This window comes from Lynx canadensis, chromosome D4 (assembly GCF_007474595.2).
Source record: "Lynx canadensis isolate LIC74 chromosome D4, mLynCan4.pri.v2, whole genome shotgun sequence".
NCBI lineage: Eukaryota > Metazoa > Chordata > Mammalia > Carnivora > Felidae > Lynx > Lynx canadensis.
Genome location: NC_044315.2, coordinates 40724937 through 40747586, shown reverse-complemented (window position 1 = coordinate 40747586; position 22650 = coordinate 40724937). Strand labels below are relative to the sequence as shown.

At 36.6% G+C, this 22650-nt stretch overlaps 1 protein-coding gene across 3 annotated transcripts in view; it reads right to left on the bottom strand.

Moving 5' to 3' along the window:
* CCDC171 (coiled-coil domain containing 171) overlaps nt 1-22650 on the bottom strand; it is a 309890-nt gene that overhangs the window by 122917 nt on the left and 164323 nt on the right. For all 3 annotated transcript variants that reach the window (XM_030294128.1, XM_030294126.1, XM_030294127.1), the window contains one exon: nt 15986-16171. In XM_030294128.1, the coding sequence (XP_030149988.1) occupies nt 15986-16171 (186 nt within the window). The remainder of the gene's footprint in view (nt 1-15985; nt 16172-22650) is intronic.

Here is a 22650-nt window from a genome sequence, read left to right as displayed (position 1 = left end):
TTCTCTAAGGGAGAAATAGGCAGCTAGCTTATGAGTGTCGGTGCCACGAAATGAAGACCAGTATATTCGTCTGGGGGGTCACCCAGCCCAGCCAGCTCACAGCCCTTCTCTCGAAAGAAAGCAAACCAGTCACCAAGTCTTCCCTTTTTCTTCATTTTTAAATGTGAATGACCAAACAAATCCTACCATAAACTTGAGGAAAACCTTGGTTCTAGTTACTAGGGCTACATAACAAACTATTCCACAATGTAGTGGTGTAAAACTACCATTTATTACTAGGCTCATGGATTCTGTGGACTCGGTAATAAGACAGGGCACAGCAGGGGCTGCGAGTCTCTGCTCCTGGATGACTGGGGCCTCAGCTGAAGGCTAGGGAAATCATCTGAAGTCTCATTCACATGTGTCTGGGAGTGGATGGGCACTGGCTTGTTGCATGAGACCTTAGCTGAGGCCATTAGCTGAAAACAGCCATACAAAGTTCCCTACGTGGCCTGGGCCTCCGGAGAATGATGGCTGGGTTCCAACAAAAAACACTGACGGAGAGAGTCAAGAGACGCTGAGAGCCAACAGGAGAGAATGAACAGACAGAAGCCATGTTGCCTTTTATGACCTAGTGCTAGGAGTCATGCAGTATCACTTCTCCCTTATGTTGTTCATAAGGGCAGTCACAAAGGCCCATCCAATTTCAAAGAGAGGGAAACAGACTCTACCTCTTCATATTGGACTGGCAAGATTCTGGAAGCATTTGAGGAGCCAGAAATATCACTGTGGCCATTTCTGTAAAACATAGTGTTTGACAGCCCCCAACATGAAAGAAAGGGAGCAATAGAAACAAACAAGAAAGGGGAGCCTGGGTGGCTCAGTCCATTAAGCGTCAAACTCTTGGTTTTAGCTTAGGTCATGATCTCCTGGTCAGTGCGTTCGGGCCCCACGTTGGGCTCTGTGCTGACAGTGCAGAACTTGCTTGGCATTCTCTCTCTCCCTCTCTTTCTCTGCCCCTTCCCCACTTGCTCTCTCTCTCCCTCTCTCTCTCCCTCAAAATAAATAAAATTAAAAAAAAGAGGGGGCTCAGTCAGCTAAGTGCTCAGGTCACGATCTCAAGGTTTGTGGGTTCAAGCACCAAGTTGGGCTCTGTGCTGACAGCTCAGAGCCTGGAGCCTGCTTCGGATTCGGTGTCTCCCTCTCTCTCTGCCCTTCTCCTACTTGCTCTCTCTCTCACTCAAAAATAAAGAAAAAATAAACAAATAATTGTTTGTCTATTAAAACAATAACAAACTATGACTTAAGATATAAAAACTATGTTTTTAAAAGGGATGTTATGAAAAGAGAACCAGAGAATTAAAAGCAGTTCTTAGAAATCAAAACTGAGGACCAGAGGCACCTGGGTGGCTCAGTTAGTTAAGTGTCCAACTCTCGATTTCAGCTTAGGTCATGCTCTCTTGGTTCATGGGATGGAGCCCCACCTGGGGCTTCATGCTGAGTGTGGAATCTGCTTGAGATTTTCTCTCTCCCTCCCTCTCTCTCTCTCCCCCCCCCCGCTCCACTCTCTCTCTTTCCCAAAATAAATAAACATTTTTTTAAATGAGGACCAGTATAAAATATTTAAACAGAAAAATGAAATTTACAGACTTTACCAGAACCTAAAACAAAAAGAACATGTAAGAGAAAATGTAGGGGTGCCTGGGTGGCTCAGTCAGTTAAGACTCTTGATTTTGGCTCAGGTCATGATCTCACGGTTTGTGGGATCGAGCCCCGGTTCAGGCTCCACACTGAATGTGGATCCTGCTTGGGATTCTCTCTCTCCCTCTCTCTCTCTGCCCCTCCCCCACTCACAAATGTACACTCTCTAAAAATTAAAAAAAAAAAAAATTTAAGGGAAAAGGGCAAAAATGTAAGAACCATAAAGGATCAAGCCAGGATATTCACCTGCTGACAGACTAATACTAATAGGTGTTCCAGAAAAAGAAAGATAAGAAAAAAAGAAAAAACAAAACAAAAAAACAAAAAAAACAGGAGAAAATGAGGTTGAATTTTGAAACATCTATCGAGTATTATTCCCCCAGGTAAGAATGTCAATCCTCCCGTGGCTTACATATACTTCATTTTGGTACTCTCTTGCCACCAATACTGACCTGCACTTGAAGTAATCTGGATTACAAACACGTATTTGAAGACAACTTTTGAAAGCTAAAAAGCTCAGATAAAGACACTTCTAGAATTACTCCAGCTTCCAGTTCTAGATATTTTAACCAATTTTCTTTAAAAAAAAAAAATCCATCAGAGAAAATAAAATGCCCCAACTCTGAAAGAAAATGCTGTATTGGAAATAGGATGAGCTATGAATTTGCAGAAATCCTGAGTTTAAATTCTGACTCCAAAACCTACAAACATGTGACTCTGGGCAAATGTATTAATAACTCTGATCCTTAATTCATTGTGTATCTATATTTATGTATTATCATATGTATCTTCCCAGGTAATTGTGAGGATTACAGAAAGTATATATACAGTTTCTGGTCCACAGTGGTTATACTGTTGGCATGATTCGGGGTCCTCGTGAGATTCCATAGGCGTGATAGCCATATTCCCACTCTGCCTACATCATCGAAGGAACGTTCTCTGAACTAAGCTAGGATGACTGATCTACCCGTTGCCTGGTCTCACGAACTCCTTGTCTGTGTTTTCAGGAATCAATTATGTGCTTCATATTTTTAAGGCAGGAGTCTGTAGCAATCTGAATTCTGTAAACAGAAGCAAATCGATAGGTTCTAGTTCTAATAGTATGAACTGGAAAAGTACTGTTATGTGAGATTTAGCCATAGATGGTGGAAGAAGAAAAGCTGGGGTGATTCTCTTCATGTTCTGCTTGCGTACACAAGAGGGGAGACGAGAGAGTTAGACAAAGCAGGAGAAAAGTAAACTCCTTCTGTCTCCTTAATTATTATTACTTCCCTAAACATAAATGGATTACTGCCATCCAAGTCTGAGAACCAAAAGGAAAGGAAATATTTTAACAGCAGACTGGCCTGAAGTCTCAAGCCACGTTGATAGTGACTATCTCATAATAATACCCTGAACCATGTTGGAATTCAGGCAATGATTTGACCCCTAAAGGCTGTCCAAGCAAATTATAAGGGACCATTCTAATCAAAGTACAATGATGAGTCTAGAGATAAGGCAACAGCAAAGGATTAATAAGAGAGATACCAAATTCTACACAAATATTTACTTCTAAGAGTTTACAGTAGAAAAATCAGCCAGTTTCCTGCATGAACTTTGCCATGTTCAACTATTTTAATAAAGATTTTTATTCATTACCAAAAAAAGAAAATCCTGTGAAATTCACAATTTTAATCTAGATCTTAGTGAAAGCACAGACTTTTTCAATCCAGACCATGTAAATCAAAGCACTTGCTACCACCTGGGGGCAGCATACCACTAAGTGTCGGAAGTCACTGAAGGGCAAGGAGCCAATAGAAGATGGATATGCAAATGACAAAGACCACGCCCAAAACATGTCATAAGATAGGTTTCTAACAGTGTACATTTCAATATACATTCATACATTCAGATATATATGTACAGTGTGTATATTTGCATATAAAATTAATATATAAGTAGAAACATATAATTATGTTATATATAAATGTATTATATATTGTATATAAACATATAATTGAAATATATGCAATTTATTTATATAGGGTATATAATTGAATAGTATGTGTTTGTATATAGATATAACCAGGTGTGCATATATGAATGTGTATCTGTATATATACATATGAAGATGATTAAAAACCAAAAAGTCAATGTCATTTTTTAATAAAATGGAAATTTTAATAAAATGGAAATTTTAATTAAATGGAAATAGTACAATTCCTTTTTTTTGAAATTCAAAAAAGAATATTCTGACTAATTCAGAATATGATTAAGTGGCTTGATAGGAGAAAATCAGATTCATTGCTATTGAATTTTCTTTAAGCAGGCAATATATGATAGGCAATAGGAATATTCATATCTTCAAGTCTAGAAGCAATAATATCTTCTAAAACTGACCTATGAATGACTTTGTCAAAAGGCAAATAATTTTTTATTCTGTCATGAAAATATTCTTGTAACACACCAAAAAAATATATGGTACTTACCACTTTTCCTTTAAAAAGGTGTGAAACATTTTATTTTTTTAAATATAAAAATATGAAAATTCCCTACTGTGATAAATTAATATTAAAATTTTTCAACAAGAACACTCTTTAAAGCATTAAGCATCTTTAAGAAAAGCCTGTTAAGCAATATTAACAAAGACATTTGGCTTTTATATAAAGCAGCTTCATTATGTATATTGTCAAGTTTTTTTCTGGTATTTTTGTTTCTTCATTTGCCCCATGTAAGCAATAATACTTATTTCTTAAAATAGCATAACTGTTAAATAAAATATTATGGAGTGTCTTACCAACGTGTCTAACTAAAGTATATACTCAGAAATGTTTGTTCTGCTTCTCTAAAACTACACTACAAGCAAATTAAATTTACATAAAATTATTTTAACAAAAAACACCTATATGGGGGGAAATTCAGTGTTCCTCTTATGCTCAGTGCAAAACAAAAGAATACACCTTTCCTTATCTGTCACACTGGCAAATGTTCTTGGCTTTGATTTGTTGTTATTGGTGTTTTAATAGTAATACCTAATGATACCCAATGCTGATGAGAATGGGGTCAAACAGGTGCTCTTATGTATTTGGATCTAAAAAAAATATATTCATAGCCTTAAACACACACACACACACACACACACACACACACACCCACACCCCAACCTAAAGTGTCTGTATTTTTATGAGGCGCCTGGGTGGCTCAGTTGGTTAAGCCCAGGTCATGGCTCAGGTCATTGGCTCAGGTCATGATCTCACAGTTCATGAGCCCGAGCTCTGCGTCGGGCTCTGTGCTAACAGCACAGAGCCTGGGGCCTGCTTTGGATTCTGTGTCTCCCCCTCTCTGCCCCTCCCTCATTCACAGTCTGTCTCTCTCTCTCTCTCTTTCTCAAAAATAAACACTTAAAAAAAATAAAGTATCTGTATCTTTGACCCAATAAATCTTGCTTTTTGAACTCGATCCTAAGAATATAATTGACTATGTAGTCAAAGACTTAATTATAAGGTCCTCATCTTCATTTTAATAGTGAAAAAAATAGACACAGTCTGAATATCCAACAACAAGAAAAGAGTTAAATACATTTTAGCACATTCCTAAGATGGAATACTATATGGCTTATGACAATAAAGTTCGTAAATAATTTTAACATTGACATTTATTGTCAATTCCATTCACCGAGGTGTTGATGCATCTCTTTCATATGTCACATCTACTCCACTGGAAAGTCTCCACATTTTACCATCAAAATGCAAACATATCCAGAATCTCATCATGCTTTACTCCTCCCACCCCCTTCCAGGTCACCATTATCTCTGCTCTAGATTACACTGTTAGCCTCTAACTGGTGTCTCTGTTTCCACTTTTGCATACCTACAGTCCACATTCTAATCGTTGCCAGAATGGTGTGAATGTAAATGTAAAAATAATGCCAATCTGCCTAAAAAACAGGATGCAAAACTACATATAACATGCTTCCAGTCTTATCTGACAAAATATTAATAATTGTTATATATGTGTGATAATAGGTTTTCATACACATTTGGGGGGGTTCTGTGTTTTTAAAGTTTTTCCTTAATCATGTTGAATCAGAAAAACAAATTATGTAACATTTGTAAAAAAAATTTATACAGGGTATCCTGGGTGGCTCAATCAGTTGGTTAAGCATCTGACTTCGGCTCAGGTCACAGTCTCACAGTTCGTGGGTTTCAGCCCCGCATTGGGCTTTGTGCCAACAGCTCAGAGCCTGGAGCCTGCTTCAGATTCTGGGTCTCTCAATCTCTCTCTCTCTCTCTCTCTCTCTCTCTCTCTCTTTCTACCCTTCCCCTGCTTGTGCTCTCCCTCTCTCTCTCTCTCTCAAAAATAAATAAATAAACATTAAAAAAAATTATACAAACTTGAATTGTAGGATTCAAAATATTTTTCAATAATATTTAAAATATGACCTAACCAAAGGTTAGTACTCAATTAAGAAACATAGTAACTCTAATCTCAAATTGTCACTTCTTGATGACAAATTTAAACATGGAGAAGATATTTTAAAATTATATATGAGAACATACACTTTGAACAATGTAAATTATGTCATATGTCTAAACAGTAAAGGAATTTTATTTTATTTTATATATTTATGTTGTCCAGACTAACAAAAACAGGAATAACAACTTTTTATGAATCTTCTAGATTCTAGCTTGAATCTTCTCTGCTAAATTAATATTTTAAAAAAATGTCCTGAGAGCTGTTATTTTCTTAATTCTGTCTTCTCTGACCTTGAAATATAATTGACTACCCTATAGGTCTCAATGGGATAAGTCATTAGGAAGATAAAAAAATATATGGGATTAAAGTAAAAAATGATAAGACTTTTAAATTAAGTAATGGCGTTAATAATCCTACTTTATGAAAATAGGTTATGTGATAGATATTAATTATTATTATAATCAGGATTTATCAACTGAAAAATGTTTAAATTTTTTAAAGTAAATGAATTTGGGGGCTCTTCTGTTTAAAAGTTTACTAGAGAAAATATAGCATTTATTAAAAATTATGTAAATAAATGACTTCACTGCAATATTCACATTCTATACCCCCAGAGTATGTCAAATAATTTTATTAATAATATAAAAGGCAGAATTTTTTAATGAAAAGAAGGTAAATATTTATAAAATGTGACCCTTTGCCACAATTACTACAATTCCAAAATATCTTTGCAAATTATTTCACTTGAACTTTAAAAAATGTACTCTTCTTTCCTCTTGCTTCTTCTTTCCCATCCATAATCTAAGTGTAATTAAGTTTGAGAATGGAAAATAATAAAGCACAGTTAATTTTCTATTAAAACTGATACCTAAGCAAAAAAAAAAAAACCAAAGCAGTGGCAAGAAGGTAAAGAATGATCCAGACAGCTGGAAGAGGCGTTAAGTCTTTGAGACCCTGTGAGGCTGCTTACCACGTGGTGGGATAAAAGAACACAGCAGAAGTTGGTAGGTGACATAAAAGTTGAGGGAAAAGGGCACATGAATAAGAGCTGGATCCAAGTTACACAAAGGAACTATTTGGGAAACTTGCTGTGAATAAATCCTTATTTTTTTCCTAAGCCTTTCTCTCTCAACCAATGTCTAGAATATTTCATGGACAGAATTACAAAATTGCGACAATTCAGAGAATTTAAGATTTTATAATAGTTTCAGATGCTCTCATCCATTGTGATATCAAAAATCTCACCAAGCATTAGGATAAAGGTATTCTTGGGGCACCTGGGTGGTTCAGTCGGTTGAGCGTCCGACTTTGGCTCAGGTCATGATCTCATGGTTGGTGAGTTCGAGCCCCTTGTCGGGCTCTGTGCTGACAGCTCCGAGTCTGGAGCCTGCTTCGGAGTCTGTGTGTCCCTATCTCTCTCCCTCCCCAGCTCATGGTCTCTCTCTCTCTCTCTCTCTCTCTCTCTCTCTCTCTCTCTCTCTCTCACACACACACACACACACACACACACACACAAATAAACAATAAAAAGTTTTTTAAAAAAAGATAAAGGTATTCTTTTTTAACTAAATTCACTACATTCTCCACAAAGGTAAGTCCCGTACTTTCCACACAGTAATAGCTCAAATATGTGAATTAGATGAGCAGAATTGTTTTTTAAGTTTATTTATTTTGAGAGAGACAGAATGTGTGCATGCACATACTCGAGCTGGGAAGGGGCAGAAGGAGAGGAAGAGAGAGAATCCCAAGCAAGCTCTGCACTGTTGGTACAGAGCCCGAATTGGGTCTCGATCCCATAAACCACAAGATCATGAGCTGAGCCAAAATCAAAAGCCAAACGCTTAACTGACTGAGCCACCCAGGTGCCCCCAGAATTTATTTTTTAAGAAAGATAAATCAGGAGGTAATTTTTTAACTTTACAGAAAGATTATTAACTTTATTAAATAATATTATAAATATATAAATATTTTTAAATTTTCTATAAATAATAAGCACATCTAGTATGTTTCAGATATAAGTGAAAGTCATCAGAATTTAATAGATACCTAACTTTTCTCAAACAAAATGAGGAACTATAACTATACCTTTATTCTAATCCTAATGATTCATTCTTTTTTTTTTTTAATTTTTTTTAACGTTTATTTATCTTTGAGAGAGAGAGAGAGACAGAGAGACAGAGTGTGAGCAGGGGAGAGGCAGAGAGGAAGACACAGAATCTGAAGCAGGTTCCAGGCTCTGAGCTGTCAGCACAGAGCCCGATGCAAGGCTCGAACCCATGAATCGTCAGATCATAATCTGAGCTGAAGGTGGACACTTACCCGACTGAGCCACCCAGGTGCCCCTAATGATTCAGCCATTCTTAATGTCAAGTTTACTAGAGCGAGAGTAAAATTTAAAAATCTCTTTTCATATAAGCAATGTCATTTCAGGAAAACTATTCAGTTTCCCCTTATTATAATCTATAATATATTTTTTAAATGCCACAGACCTGATGCCCATCAGCAGATGAATAACTAAATAAACAATGATATTTACAGTATGGAATTCTGTGAATTCTATAGGTTTCTTTGGAGTTGATTTAAATGATAGATCAGAGCACCTGGGCGGCTCAGTTGGTTAAGTGTCTGACTCTTGATCTCAGACCAGGTCTTGATCTCAGGGTCATGAGTTCAAGCCCTGGGTTGGGCTCCACACTAGGCATAAAGCCGAAAGGAAGGAAGGAAGGAAGGAAGGAAGGAAGGAAGGAAGGAAGGAAGGAAGGAAGGAGAATAGAAAGAAAAGAAAAGAAAAGAAAAGAAAAGAAAAGAAAAGAAAAGAAAAGAAAAGAAAAAAGAAAAGAAAAGAAAAGAAAAGAAAATGATAGATCATTTAAGGTTTATTGTTTAAGGCTCAGAGTACAAGCCTACTTTAGTCTGGACTTGTGGTTTCTTAGGCAATACAACTGCTTCAAAAAGTTGGCAGGTTTTTAATCTGTTTGCTTTCAGTCAGTGCCAGGTACCAATAAATACTCCAAGATTTTTTCTTGGAAGTACCCTCACTACTGGTTTCCTTATTCCCATATATCCAAGCATGCATGCAGGCATGAACTTAATGGTGGTTACCTCCAGGCCATGTAGAATAAGAGAATTATACCCTTAATCTGTTCTAAACCAGTGCCTCATACTTTAGATGTTGGTTACAGCAGCAACCCAGTTTAAGATACAAATTTCTGTATGAGCTCCTGCAAGTATTTGACCTACAAGTTGAGTCCCTCATTATAGTAACTGTTTATTTTATGGGGCGCCTGGGTGGCTCAGTCAGTTGAGCATCTAACTTTTGATTTTGGCTTAGGTCATGATCCCAGGTTGTGGGATCTTAAGATCCTCTCTCCCCCTCTCTCTCTCTGCCCCTCTCCTGCCTGTGCGCTCTCTCTCTCTCTCTCTCTCTCTCTCTCTCTCTCTCAAATAAATAAATAAATAAATAAATAAATAAATAAAATTTTATTTTAATCATTCTTTCATGTATGTCATTAAAAATAAAACTATGTAAGGCAGGATCCAAGATAAAATGGTTAGAATCAATGTTACTAAATTTAAATCTAAACTTACATGAAGTCAAGAAAAAAATAAGACACATTGGCTATGTAGCTTTCATTATCTAACAAACTATACCATATAAAGAAATGTTTCCTGGGGCGTCTAGGTGGCTCAATCGGTTATGCATCCTACTCTTGATTTTGGCTTAGGTCATGATCTCACAGTTCGTGAGTTTGAGCCCCACATCAGGCTGTGAACTGTCATCACAGAGCCTGCTTGGGATTCTCTCTCTCCCTCTCTCTCTGCCCCCTCCCCAGCTTGTGTGTGCACTCTTTCTTTCCTCTCTCTCTCTGTCTCTCTCTCTCTGAAATAAATGAATATTAATTTTTTTTTAGAAAAATAAAGGTTTCCTAACAAAACTGCTTTAGAGTTTCAGTAGCACTAAAGATGTTATAGACCAGGTCAACAACATAAAATATCTAAAGAACAGAGTGGGGACGTAGAGAAAAGATAGTAACAAATCTTTAACTTGTTCCACTTTCTTCCATACTACACTTACCATGTCCATTTGTCTATAATTCCCAATGATAGAGAGGTATGCTAAAACTAAATCATTCCTGCCTTCAAAGCATGTTGCGTTCACTGACTTGAGTTCTTAGAGAATTTTATAACTTATTAAACTAGTTCCATTAATCCAAGATCAGCCACAGAAAGAATGTCTTTCCTAAGCCCACAGATTTTAAGATTTCCTCTTTGTCTTTGTTATTCTATAGTTTCATTACTGTGTTTCTAGATGCTTATTCATATTTTTTTCATCTTGCTCATAGTTCAGTGAGTTCCTTTAATTTGCGAAGTTATTATTAGGTCACAGGCCATACAAACCCAGGCTGTGGGCCATAGTTTGCCAATCCCTGATATAGTTCAACATGCTAACAGAATGAGAGAAAAATCATATAACTATCTCAATAGATACTTAAAAATGTATTTGATAATATCCAAAATTCATTCATGATGTTTTATTTATGCATAATCTAGGAAGAAACCCCCTTTAACCCGATATGGATTTATCAACTAAAACCTATAGCAAACTTTCTCCTTAATGGAGAAAAGTAAGAAAGATCTTCTTCAAAATTGGGAGCATGGTAAGGATGCTTGCTGCCTCCACTTCTACTCAACATTGTATCCTAGCCAGTGCAGTAAGGAGAGGGAAAAAATTAAAAGATTAAGGTTTGGAAAAGAAAAACAAAACCATCACTATAGAACAAATAATGCAACGGTCTATGTAGAAAACCCTACAAAGTACAGACAGAGTATTATTCAAATTGACAAGAGAGTTTAGCAATGTGGCTGAATATAAGATTAACATATTGGGGCACCTTGGTGGCTTAATGAGGTAAGCATCCCGTTTCAGCTCAGGTCATGATCTCATGGTTCGTGAGTTTGAGCCCCACATCGGGCTCTGTGCTGACAGCTCAGAGCCTGGAGCCTGCTTCGGATTCTGTGTCTCCGTCTCTCTTTCTGCCCCTCTCCCACTTGTGCTCTGTCTCTCTCTCTCTCTCTCTCTCTGTCTCTCTCTCTCTCTCAATGAATAAATGTTAAAAAAAATTTTTTTTAAAGATTAAAATATTTATTTATGTGCCCATTTCTTCATCAACTTTAGTTTGGGCGAAGGGGGTGGAGTGCAGGGTGGGGGTGTGGAGCGGGCTCCTAAAGAAACTAAATCAGACAAACTTTTTTCCAGAGAAAATTTTACATTAGCTTTTGCCCAGACATTACTGACCTGAGATTATCCCATTCAGGTTATCAGGCAATTCTTTAGTGTGGGAACCACAAGTTCAAGGCCTGATCTACTGGTGGAGCCCAGAGCTTTGTCTCCTACTTCCAGCATTGACTTTGGCATTTGCCTACAGCGTAAGCCCAGCATCTGTTCACAGTGCTAACTCTGATTCCACTCATTGGGGTTTGTTGGTGTTGTTATAGTTTTGTCCTTGGAGATTCCTTTTCTCTTTAATGCACTACTGTAATACAATAGGTATCTTGCTCTAAATATAGTTGTCTCATAAAGGAAGGCCTTTCTGAGCATCACATCCAAAGTATGATTTATGAAAACTATTACATATAGAAAATGATTAAAAACAAAACCCCAATGTGTTAACTGGTTGTTTTCAGATAATAAGTTATAAGTAACTTGTTTTCTCTTTTGTATTTTCCATATTTTCTATTCATGATCTTATTCTGTTTTTATAAAGAAGCAACACATTTTATTTTTTTAAAGGGACACGTAAAAAACTACTTACATACTACTGAAAAATACAAAAGAATATTTATCAAGCATATACTTGCTGTTCAACTAGTATCTTAATTAATTCCCATAAAAATTCTGTAACTTAAGTATCATTATCCCTCATTTTGCAGAAGATGAACCTGAGGCTGAGAAAGGTTAAGTTATTTGCCCAAGTGACAGAACTGGGATTTGAATTCAGAAATACTTGTTCCAAGGCCAGTGCTTTTTCTGCTGAACTATGCCATCTCCCACAAGAGAGCATTTTCACATTACCACCTGCTAGTTCTAATTAAGAGATAGTAATTAAACAATTCTCCACTCCTGACAACAATATTTAAGCTACTGGCATTTTAAAGAAATGAATATGAACAGCTTTTTCTCTGCTGGAAGATACTACACCTAAATACAAACCACGAGTTATTACAGAAAGAAAAGACTCCATGGGACACTGTTATACACTTAGTCAAAGCCTAGTTAATTTCATTATCTATTAACGGGGACACGAGGCATTAAAATGTTGACTAACATATTTCTAAAAATGTTCAACTTGACTAGTAATCAAGGAAATAGAAATTAGAGTAAAAATGCCATATTGATCAAGTGACAAAAAATTCTTCAATAGTAATAGCCTGGTTGGGTAAAAAGTGAAATCACAGGATATCTGGGTGGCTCAGTCAGTTAAGTGTCAGACTCTTGATCTCCACTCAAGTCGTGATCTCACGGTTCGTGAGATCAAGCCCCGTATCGGGCTCCACACTGATAGCAGACCCTGTTTGGGATTCTTTCCCCTTCTCTCTGCCCCTCCCCTGCTCCCTCTCTCTCTCTCAAAATAAATAACTAAACTTAAAAAAGAGTGAAATCACCATATATTTTACAAGAGAAGTGAACTGGTAAAAATTTGCTGTAGGCCAATTTATAACATTTATACTTCAAATTTCATGTGGCTTTTCACCTAGTAATTCCTCATCTAGGATTTTATAATAAGGAAATAATTACAGATATGTGTATAAATATTTAGCCACAGGATTGCTCATCTTAGAATTACTTATAATAGAGGTAAATAAGGAAAGAAAGAAAGAAAGAAAGAAAGAAAGAAAGAAAGAAAGAAAGAGGCAAGGAAGGAAGGAGAGGGAGGGAAGAAGAGAGGGAGAGAAACTGTATTAAGAAACTAGGTTAAAATATTCTGCATATTCAAAGAATTCTATCAGCCATTAAAGACGTTGATACTGCTATATACCTTAGCATGGAAAGAAATTCTTGACATGATGTTTTCAGAAACTAAATTAGAATTTACATATAATAGTATGATTGCATTTTATTAACATAGATTTGGTTATATTTCCATATTCACAAAATGTAAGATCTGAAATAATATACAACAAAATTTTGACAGTAGATATATCTGATGATATGATTTGGGAATCTTAATTTTTATTTTTCTTCATCGACATTTTCTTATTTTTACACAATGAATATTTATTAATTGTGTTTACAAAAGGGAAAAAACATTGATATAACAGAGTCATATCAACTAGTAAGAATGCATACAACTATTATTAATATATAAAGTAATATGTTATAAAACAGCATATAAGTATGTTTTCATTTAGGTAAGAAAAACTATATATATTAGGTTGAACCATATAAAATTGCTGGCATTTTTCTGCTTTTGACTTATAAAAACAGTAACGTGAAGTGGTTTGACTTAATATATGTATCAGGAAAAATATACTCCAAAATATTAATAGTATCCTGGGACGATTTTTCCTTGAGGTCATCTGTATTTTCTTTTGTTAAATTTCAATATTTTCTAATTTTTTCTAGAACACTAAATCCCAGCTCAGAAGACCCCAAGCAAGTCAACTGAACACTCTGTTTCATCAAAAAAACAATGAGACTAAACTAACAACACAAAAAACAAAGGCACCTACGTGGCTCAGTCCCTTAAGTGTCTTGATTTCGGCTCAGGTCATGATCTCATGGTCATGCAATGGAGACTCACGTCAGGCTCTGCACTTACAGTGCAGGGCCCACTTGGGATTCTCTGTCTCCCTCTCTCTCTGCCCCTCCCCTGCTCACTCTCTCTTTCTCAAAAATAAATAAACATTTAAAAAAGAAGAAACAAAAAGAGAAACAACAGGTGTTGGCAGAGGATTCAGAGAGAGAAACCCTCTTACACTATTGGTGGGAATGCAAACTGGTGTGACCATTCTGAAGATCAGTATGGAGGTTCCTCAAAAACAAAAATAGAACTACCTACCCCAGGATCCATCAATTACACTACTAGGCATTTATCCAAAAGATACAAAAATACAGACTCAAAGGGGTACATGCACCCCTATGTTTATAGCAGCATTACCAACAACAGCCAAATGATGGAGATATTCCAAATGTCCACAAAGTGATGAATGGATAAAGAAGAGGTGAGATATATATAGAGATAGATAGACAGATAGATAGATAGATAGATAGATAGATAGATACACACACACACACACACACACACACACACACACACACACACATATATATATATATATGCTGGAATATTACTCAGCCATCAAAAAGAATGTAATCTTGCCATTTGCAATGACATGGATGGAGCTAGAGAGTATTATGCTAAGCAAAATAAGTCAGTCCAAGAAAGACAAATACCATGTGGTTTCACGTACATGTGGAATTTAAGAAACAAAACAAACGAGCTAAGGGAAGAAAAGAGAGAGAGAGGGGCAAACCAAGAAACAGACTCTTAACTATGGAGAACACACTGATGGTTACCAGAGGGAAGGTGGATGAAGGGATGCGTGAAGTAGGCAGGGATTAAGGAGCACACTTAATGTGATGAGCACTGGGTGTTGTATGGAACTGCTGAATCACTATATTGTACACCTGAAACTAATATTACACTGTATATTAACCAACTGGCATTTAAATAATAACTTCAAAACTGGGAATAATAATAGTGCCTATTTCATGGGGGTAATTTAAGAATGAAACAAAATAATTCATGTAGAGATAGCAGCACAGGGTCTGGCATACGTGTGCTGTCAATCCATAGTAAATGTAATGAAACAGTTAGGAAGGCAGATGTGAAATTTGACTCCCGAGGTCTAGCACTTAGCAGTGGTTATGTGCGTAACCTCTCTGTATCTTGGTTTTCTCATTTACAAAATGGGAGTTATCCCATAGAGTTAGTATGAGGATTATATGAGATAATAGCTTATAAAATATTTTGCATAATGCCTGGCAAATAGGAAGCTCTCACTAAATTTTGACTATCTTATTAGTAGTATAGTATTAAGCTATTAGAATAAATATATACTATTTGCATCATAAATTATATATCAACTCTGAGTTGCTTACTGCATTAGATAGGATACCCAATATAGAAGCTATATTATATAATTTTTGTTTTCCTGAAATTAGTTATTTCATTCTGGTGTGTATAACTTCACTAGTGAAAACTCCACAAATGTAATCAGAAACAAGAATTCTATTACACTTCACAGCCAACATCTCCTAAAGATACCATAGTCCTAAATCCGCTAATGAAATTTTCTAAACGACAACTATTTTATTGTAACTTCTCTTTTCCCTTCTAGGTATCTTTGCCACAAATATATGACAGGGAGACCAACTCTTCCTAAACAAACCTTTCTCCTCCCCAGACATGCACTTAGATAAGAATCAGACAGAGCCAGATGCAAAACTCTTCAAAATCCAGAAGGTACATAGAGTCTCAATGGCCAGGGGGTATAAAGCAAGTAAAGGAAAAGAAGTGAAGAGAAGAAACAAAGGAAGATAAATGAAAAAAAAAATTAGAAAATTACTCCTGGAAAAAAATCCCTACTTTGTTTTCACCTAGCAAGTAGTTTTCAACTGCTTTTACATTTTCAATACACGAGAACGCATGCTTAGAATTGAGGTTTCAGAACCAAGTTCATTCCATCCTTACAAACTTTTACAGGATAAGATTTCTCCCTCTTCAGGAGATAGAAATGATTCCCTCAGAGATCCACACCTAGAGGACATAAACCAAGGTCTTCCTACCTTAACAGCTTCTCCTAGAGTTTGGTTCTTGTCAGCTTCCTCACTGGAATGCAATTCAAGTCTGTAATTCAACTCCTGTAGCTGCTGAGCCTGTTCATTCAATAGCATCTGTGCCTGTTGTTCCCGAAGTAACGCGTTGTTCAGTTCTTCACATGCACTTTCAAACTTCTCGTGGGTGATCAATTTCTGGAAAAAGGTTACAAAATCATTTGTAAGCTAACTGCACTGTTGCATCACTTTTCAGAACTATATTTGCTAACATAGAGTATAACACACACATTTCAAAAATGTCCGATACATGACAAAAGTACAATTTGTTTTTCTTAATTTCATAAGTCGAGATTAAAAAAAAAAAAACCACATCACTCTTGTTTTAAAAGCAGAGCAGCTATACCCCCAAGTGTTGTCATTTTTAGTCAAATAAAATCTTAAAAAACTTATTTCAAGTTCAAATAAATCCATAATGCTCGGTTTACATTTCATACACAAGCACTTTTTATAAAGAACATGATTGTAAGAATTAAGGCCTTTAACAAGTTCCTATGCTTATTATTTTGATGTTTATTTATTTTCAAGAGAGAGGGAGACAGAATGCAAGTGGGGGAGGGACAGAGAGAGAGGGAGACACAGAATCCTAAGCAGGCTCCAGGCTCTGAGCTGTCAGCACAGGACTGGACGCAAGGCTCAAACTCACGAACCACAAGAATCATGACCCAAGCTGAAGTTAGACAGTCAAACGAATAAGCCACCCAGGCACTGCACAAGTTCCAATGCTTCGAAGTGATTACCCAAAAGTCTGTGTTAGTGTATGTTACTTTCAGATCTCCCTGGTCAAAAATCCCCTTCTTCAAGAATCCTTACCAGACCAGACCTCCCCAACTCCTATGACTACTGACACTTCCTTACTATATTCCTTTGTCTTCTTTATAGTCATTACCATTATCTAAATCCACTACATATATTCACTATTTGTATTGCCTGTCCACACCCTGCCATCAACCACTTATTTAAGGACATGAGCTCTGCTGGGTAGGGACCCCATTCAGCATGCTCACGTAACACACAGAAGAGCGCCTGGCACTCAGTAGGCACTCAGTAAATATTTGTTGAATGAAAGAATATTCAGACATAAACATCTACAAATAAAACTGTGCACCAGAGTATATAACACCTTTTTTACAATATCATGACTGCTTTATAGAGCAGAGCACTACATCTATCTAGACAGTTCTAGCCAGGGGCCATCCCTTAAGGGGTGGGGAATCCAGGGCAGGACACACATGTATTATCTCCTGTTCAAAACAATTAAGCAAATGAAACTTAACACATCAAACAACAAGAGACATCTTGATCTTGAAGTACAAAGAACAGGAAATGTTTCACAAAAGGTAGGTAACCTGTGAAATATATATGGAAAACTAAAAGGAACCATGCAAGCCACCTAACCATGCTGTATATATCAGTATCTATCAATCTATCTATCTATAATATAGATATAGATCTGTAGATAGATATAGATATATAGATATTTAAGACTGATAACTGTCCCATTGTTGAACAGGTTTTGAGGTGAATATAATTAACCACAAGTAGAAAGCAAATTGATTTAAAAAAAATTTTTTTTAATTTAGGGTGGGGGAAGAGGAAGAGCAGAAAAAAAATTCTATTGATTCTTGGCATCTGGAATATATAAATTATTGCAGTTGAATGTGGACTTTATCTCTGAGTTTTCTGACACATGAGACAAATGTGCTTAGTTATAGTTTCCTCATGGGCCAAGCATGCATCTCATGCAGAGAAAAAAATTTTTGCTAGAACCAAGTTTGAGGATAAGTTTATTACATGGATCTTCCTATATCATAATATAGTCTTAACTCAGTTTTACTTTGGCACCAGGTACCTTGCGTGCTACTTTCCAGAAGCAACTGTCTCTTACTATTATTTGCCTTTTCAAAGGTATATATAATGCATTCCTCAACACTGATTAAATTCTAAAGTATAGCATAAACAACAGCAACATTATAGCATAAAAATAGATGCCAAATGACTTAAGTTGACACAAGATAATAGGAACGATCACAAGCACACAAGAACGTTGCATCATTTCCTGAGATCCATCCAGTAAAGGCGTATCTAATGTATCACTGATACTTTTATAGGGTTTAGATTTGGACGAACATCTATCTTTGGCTCCCTCCTAACTGCTGCCTCACTCTCCGCATTGCGCCATTACAACTAAACCCTCCACTTCCAGAACATCAACTCTAACAGCCTCTTCTGGGCACTCCTGTTCATCTCAACGTCTTAACATCCCTCTGGTCACTGATGCCACAGCATTCTCCTGGGTCTTATGAACAGATATTTTTGTATTTCTTCTACCTTTTATTTGTTATGTTGTTCTAAAGTACCACTCCTCGTGGTGACCATCTGTTACTTGGCCCCTATAAATCAAGATCCCCATGATTTCGCAGGACTTCTTTCCACCCCTCCAAAATTTCTCCTTCACCTTAAAACTTAGCTAATTTTAGCCTCTCTCTCTTGTCCATCTATCCCTCCCAGAGCCTGGCTCAGTTCTGTTCTGTCTTCAGAAACCAAACAGAACGAAACAAGTATAGCAATGGAGAATAAGAGATGGTGTATAAAAGCAGTTGTGAGGAACTTATAAAGAAAAAAAAATCATGGGAGTTTGCTGTTGAAGAACAAACGTCAGTAGATTGGTCAGTGAACATGGTGCTCAGAAGCAGAGAACTGAATAGCTTCAGCAGGCAGGACATTTTCCTTTATGTTACAATTTCAGACCAACTCTAAGGAAGCTATTTTATTCTCCTCCTGAAAATATTTGGCCTGAAATCAATGAAAGATGATGATTGCAACCACACTCATCATTTTTTAGAGGAAAATAGCAGCATTTTCCCATCTATTCTGTTTTTAATGAAACAAGCCTTTTACTCACACAGCTAGATATAAGCACTAACCACTGGAGTGAAGTAGTCAAAAGCGTGAGTTTTGCAGTCAGACAACTCAGGTTCAAATGCTGTCATTTCCACTTACTATGTGACTTTGGGCAAGTTACTTAGCTGCTCTGTGTCCCATATCCCTTGTTTGTAAAATAAAGATAATAATTTGGAACTGTTACTGATATAAGAGGACTAAATGAATCAACTCCTTGAAGCGCTTAGGGGTCAGTGCCTTATACATGGTCAATAGTGTCATTAAATGTTAGAAATCATCACTTTATAATGTTACACCTTACAACTGTATGTCCAAATATAAAGGTACTCGGGGCATCTGGGAGGCTCAGTCGGTTAAGCGTCTGACTTCAGCTCAGGTCATGATCTCATGGTTCCATGAGTTCGAGCCCAGTGTCGGGCTCTGTGCTGACAGCTCAGAGCCTAGAACCTGCTTTGGATTCTGTGTGTCCCTCTCTCTCTGCCCCTCCCCTGCTCATGCTCTGTCTCTGTCTGTCTCTCAAAAATGAATAAATGTTTTAAAAAATCAACAAATATAAAGGTACATATCTCATTCATTCAATTATTACTTCAATTAATGCTATTTTTATTTCTGCACTTTAGTGAAAGTAATTCACACTAAACATTTCCTGGAGCATGTTAGCTTTTGCTGCAAGCCACTTATTCAACCAAAGTTCTTATAAGAGGATTCTGTCACCTTCCAGCAACTTTTCTTCAAACTCTAACCTTCTGCTGGATTCTAGAAATTGAGTCTGACTACTTCCAAACTAATCAAAGATAAGATGGTAACTTGTTTTACTACTACTTAGCTAAGGACTAGAAAATCATATTATATACAATACCTACAATTCCTCACGCATATTCCAGAAAGTAACATATATAATCTTCCAATTTTCAGGAAAGTCACTATTATCTAAATCTAAAAAAAAAAGTTGACTTATTCTAAATCTCAAATCGTATCAATAGCTGTTTCTTTCCATTTTGGCAGACCACCTCTACATCCCAGATTTAGTTAGTACACACAATTAAAAGCAAATCAAAAGGAGGCAGATACACCCTCCAAAGGAACTGGCTTTTAAAAGTATAAACAGCTGTTGGGATACCTGGGTGGCTCAGCTGGTTAAGTGCCCAACTCTTGATCTCGGCTCAGGTCATAATCTCAGGATTCATGAGATGGAGCCCCACATCAGGCTCTGCATCGACAGCGTGGAGCCTGCTTGAGATTCTCTCTCTTTCTCTCTCTCTCTCTCTGTCCATCCCCTGCTTGCTCTCTCTCTCAAAATAAATAAATAGCTCTTTATGCTTAAGTATAATGGAAAAAAATTGGAAAAAATGAAGCATCTATTAATAAGAGAATACTCAAGGGGCGCCTGGGTGGCTCAGTCAGTTAAGCGTCCGACTTCGGCTCAGGTCATGATCTCGCAGTTCATGAGTTCGAGCCCCACATCGGGCTCTGTGCTGACAGCTCAGGGCCTGGAGCCTGCTTCTGATTCTGTGTCTCCCTCTCTTTATGCCCCTCCCCCGCTCATGCTCTGTCTCTCTCTCTCTCTCTCTCTCTCTCAAAAATAAGTAAACATTAAAAGTAAATAAAAATAAGAGAATAGTCAAATTTTGATACATCAATATGATAGAATTAGGAAAATCTAAAATCTAATCATTTATAATTATACATTAAAAATTATATAATTATAAATTAGATTATAATTATAATTATGTTATGATCTATTCATTTCATCTAAAGTAAAATTATTAAGTGACACAGGAAATGCTTATAAGTGAATATTAATATTTGTATATATGTTTTTTGCAAATTGTACATGCAAAATCATTCTAAACTACAACTGTGCATAAAAGCTTGCATCTTCACACAAAAAACACACCAAAATATGTGGGGAACAAAACTCATCCACAATTCAGTAGTAATTGGTTATGGGCAGTGCGATTTCAGTGATTTGAACTTTCTTCTTTAAACTTGTTTGTATTTTTATTTATAGCTATCGTGTATTACTTTTATAATAGAAAAAAATGTTGAGGCAGCTCTAAAATTTTACCTTCTCTGAACGAAAAACTAAGAAAGTGAGGGAAAAATGGGTGTCTTTATTTTTTTTAATTTTTTTTTTTTTACATTTATTCATTTTTGAGAGAGAGAGACAGAGCACATGCAGGGGGAGGGGCAGAGAGAGAGGGAGACACAGAATCTGAAGCAGGCTCCAGGCTCTGAGCTGTCAGCACAGAGCCCGAAGTGAGGCTCGAACTCACAAACTGCAAGATCATGACCTGAGCCGAAGTCAGACGCTTAACCGACTGAGCCACCCAGGCACCCCAAAAATCAGTGTCTTTAGACATTCACTCATAAGAGAAGTATTACTTATCTTCAATCAGAAGGGTAATTCACGATTACTTGACCTGACTAATTTATAGGAACTTTGTGCCCTTTGAAAGCACAGCTATTTGAAATAATAATTAACATTAGCAATTTACATTATCATAGGATTAGTAACTAAACTGCTATCTGCCCGTTTCCACAAATGTTAAAACTGCACATTCCAAATTAGCCTTTTTTTAAAATTTTTTTAACGTTTATTCATTTTTGAGAGACAGAAAGACAAAGTGGGAGCAGGGAAGGGGGAGACACAGAATCTGAAGCAGGCTTCAGGCTCTGAGCTGTCAGCACAGAGCCTGACACGGGGCTCGAACTCATGAACTGTGAGATTATGACCTGAGCCGAAGTCGGACACTTAACCAACTGAACCACCCAGGTGCCCCTCCAAATTAGCCATTTAAACTGAAGTTGAACTTGCAAAGATTCCCCAAAGAAGAGGGTACTAAAAGTAGCTTGCTGCTAGATCTGGGAAACAAATTTTGTATTCATATTTATATTAGTTGTCATCAATTGAATACAATTTTGAAGTTACAGGGTAATGTCTTAACTCTATATTCCTATATCCACATTAAAAACAGCAGTGTGACTAACGAACCTGGGCAGCAGAGTATGTGTGTATCTCCATGTTACTGTGCTTCATATATTTACACATTTTGATCTTGATTTAATGTTATTTGGTACCTAGCCTTCCTTTGCTCAGCTATCTTCTGCTTTCTTAAATAATGTATGAGTTTGATGGAAGTTAGATTGAACATTTCTTTGGAAAAGCAATTTGATTTCAAAAGAAATAATCCAATGTACTCAAAATATTTAATATAAAAAGAAAAAGAGAGAACATCCCACCTCCTGTTCCAAACACCAGACTCTTCAATTGGGAGAAGCATTTTATTATCTTTTAGTACACATTTGGGGGTTTGTTTGCTAAAGCAGTTAATCTCTCCTAACTATAACTTACTCTTTTCTACACTTTCAGCCACCGTATACATTTTAACAGGCTGTGAGTTCTGCTGACACAGAATCAGTATTCCCTTAAGCATCAGGTATTAACTCCTGTTTTTTGAGGTATAATTGAGATATAAGACTGTGTAAGGTGTGCAACCTGTGTAACTTGATACACTTATATGTTACAGTATGATGACCAATATTGCACTAGCTAACAACTCTATCATACGACATGATTATCCCTTCTTTTTGTGGTGAGAATATTTAAGATCTAGTCTCCCAGCAACTTTGACTGTATAGAATGCAGTACTGTTGGAAATTTTAGAAGGGAAGTCTTCTGAATTATCTGAGAAAACAAACAACAAAAAGCT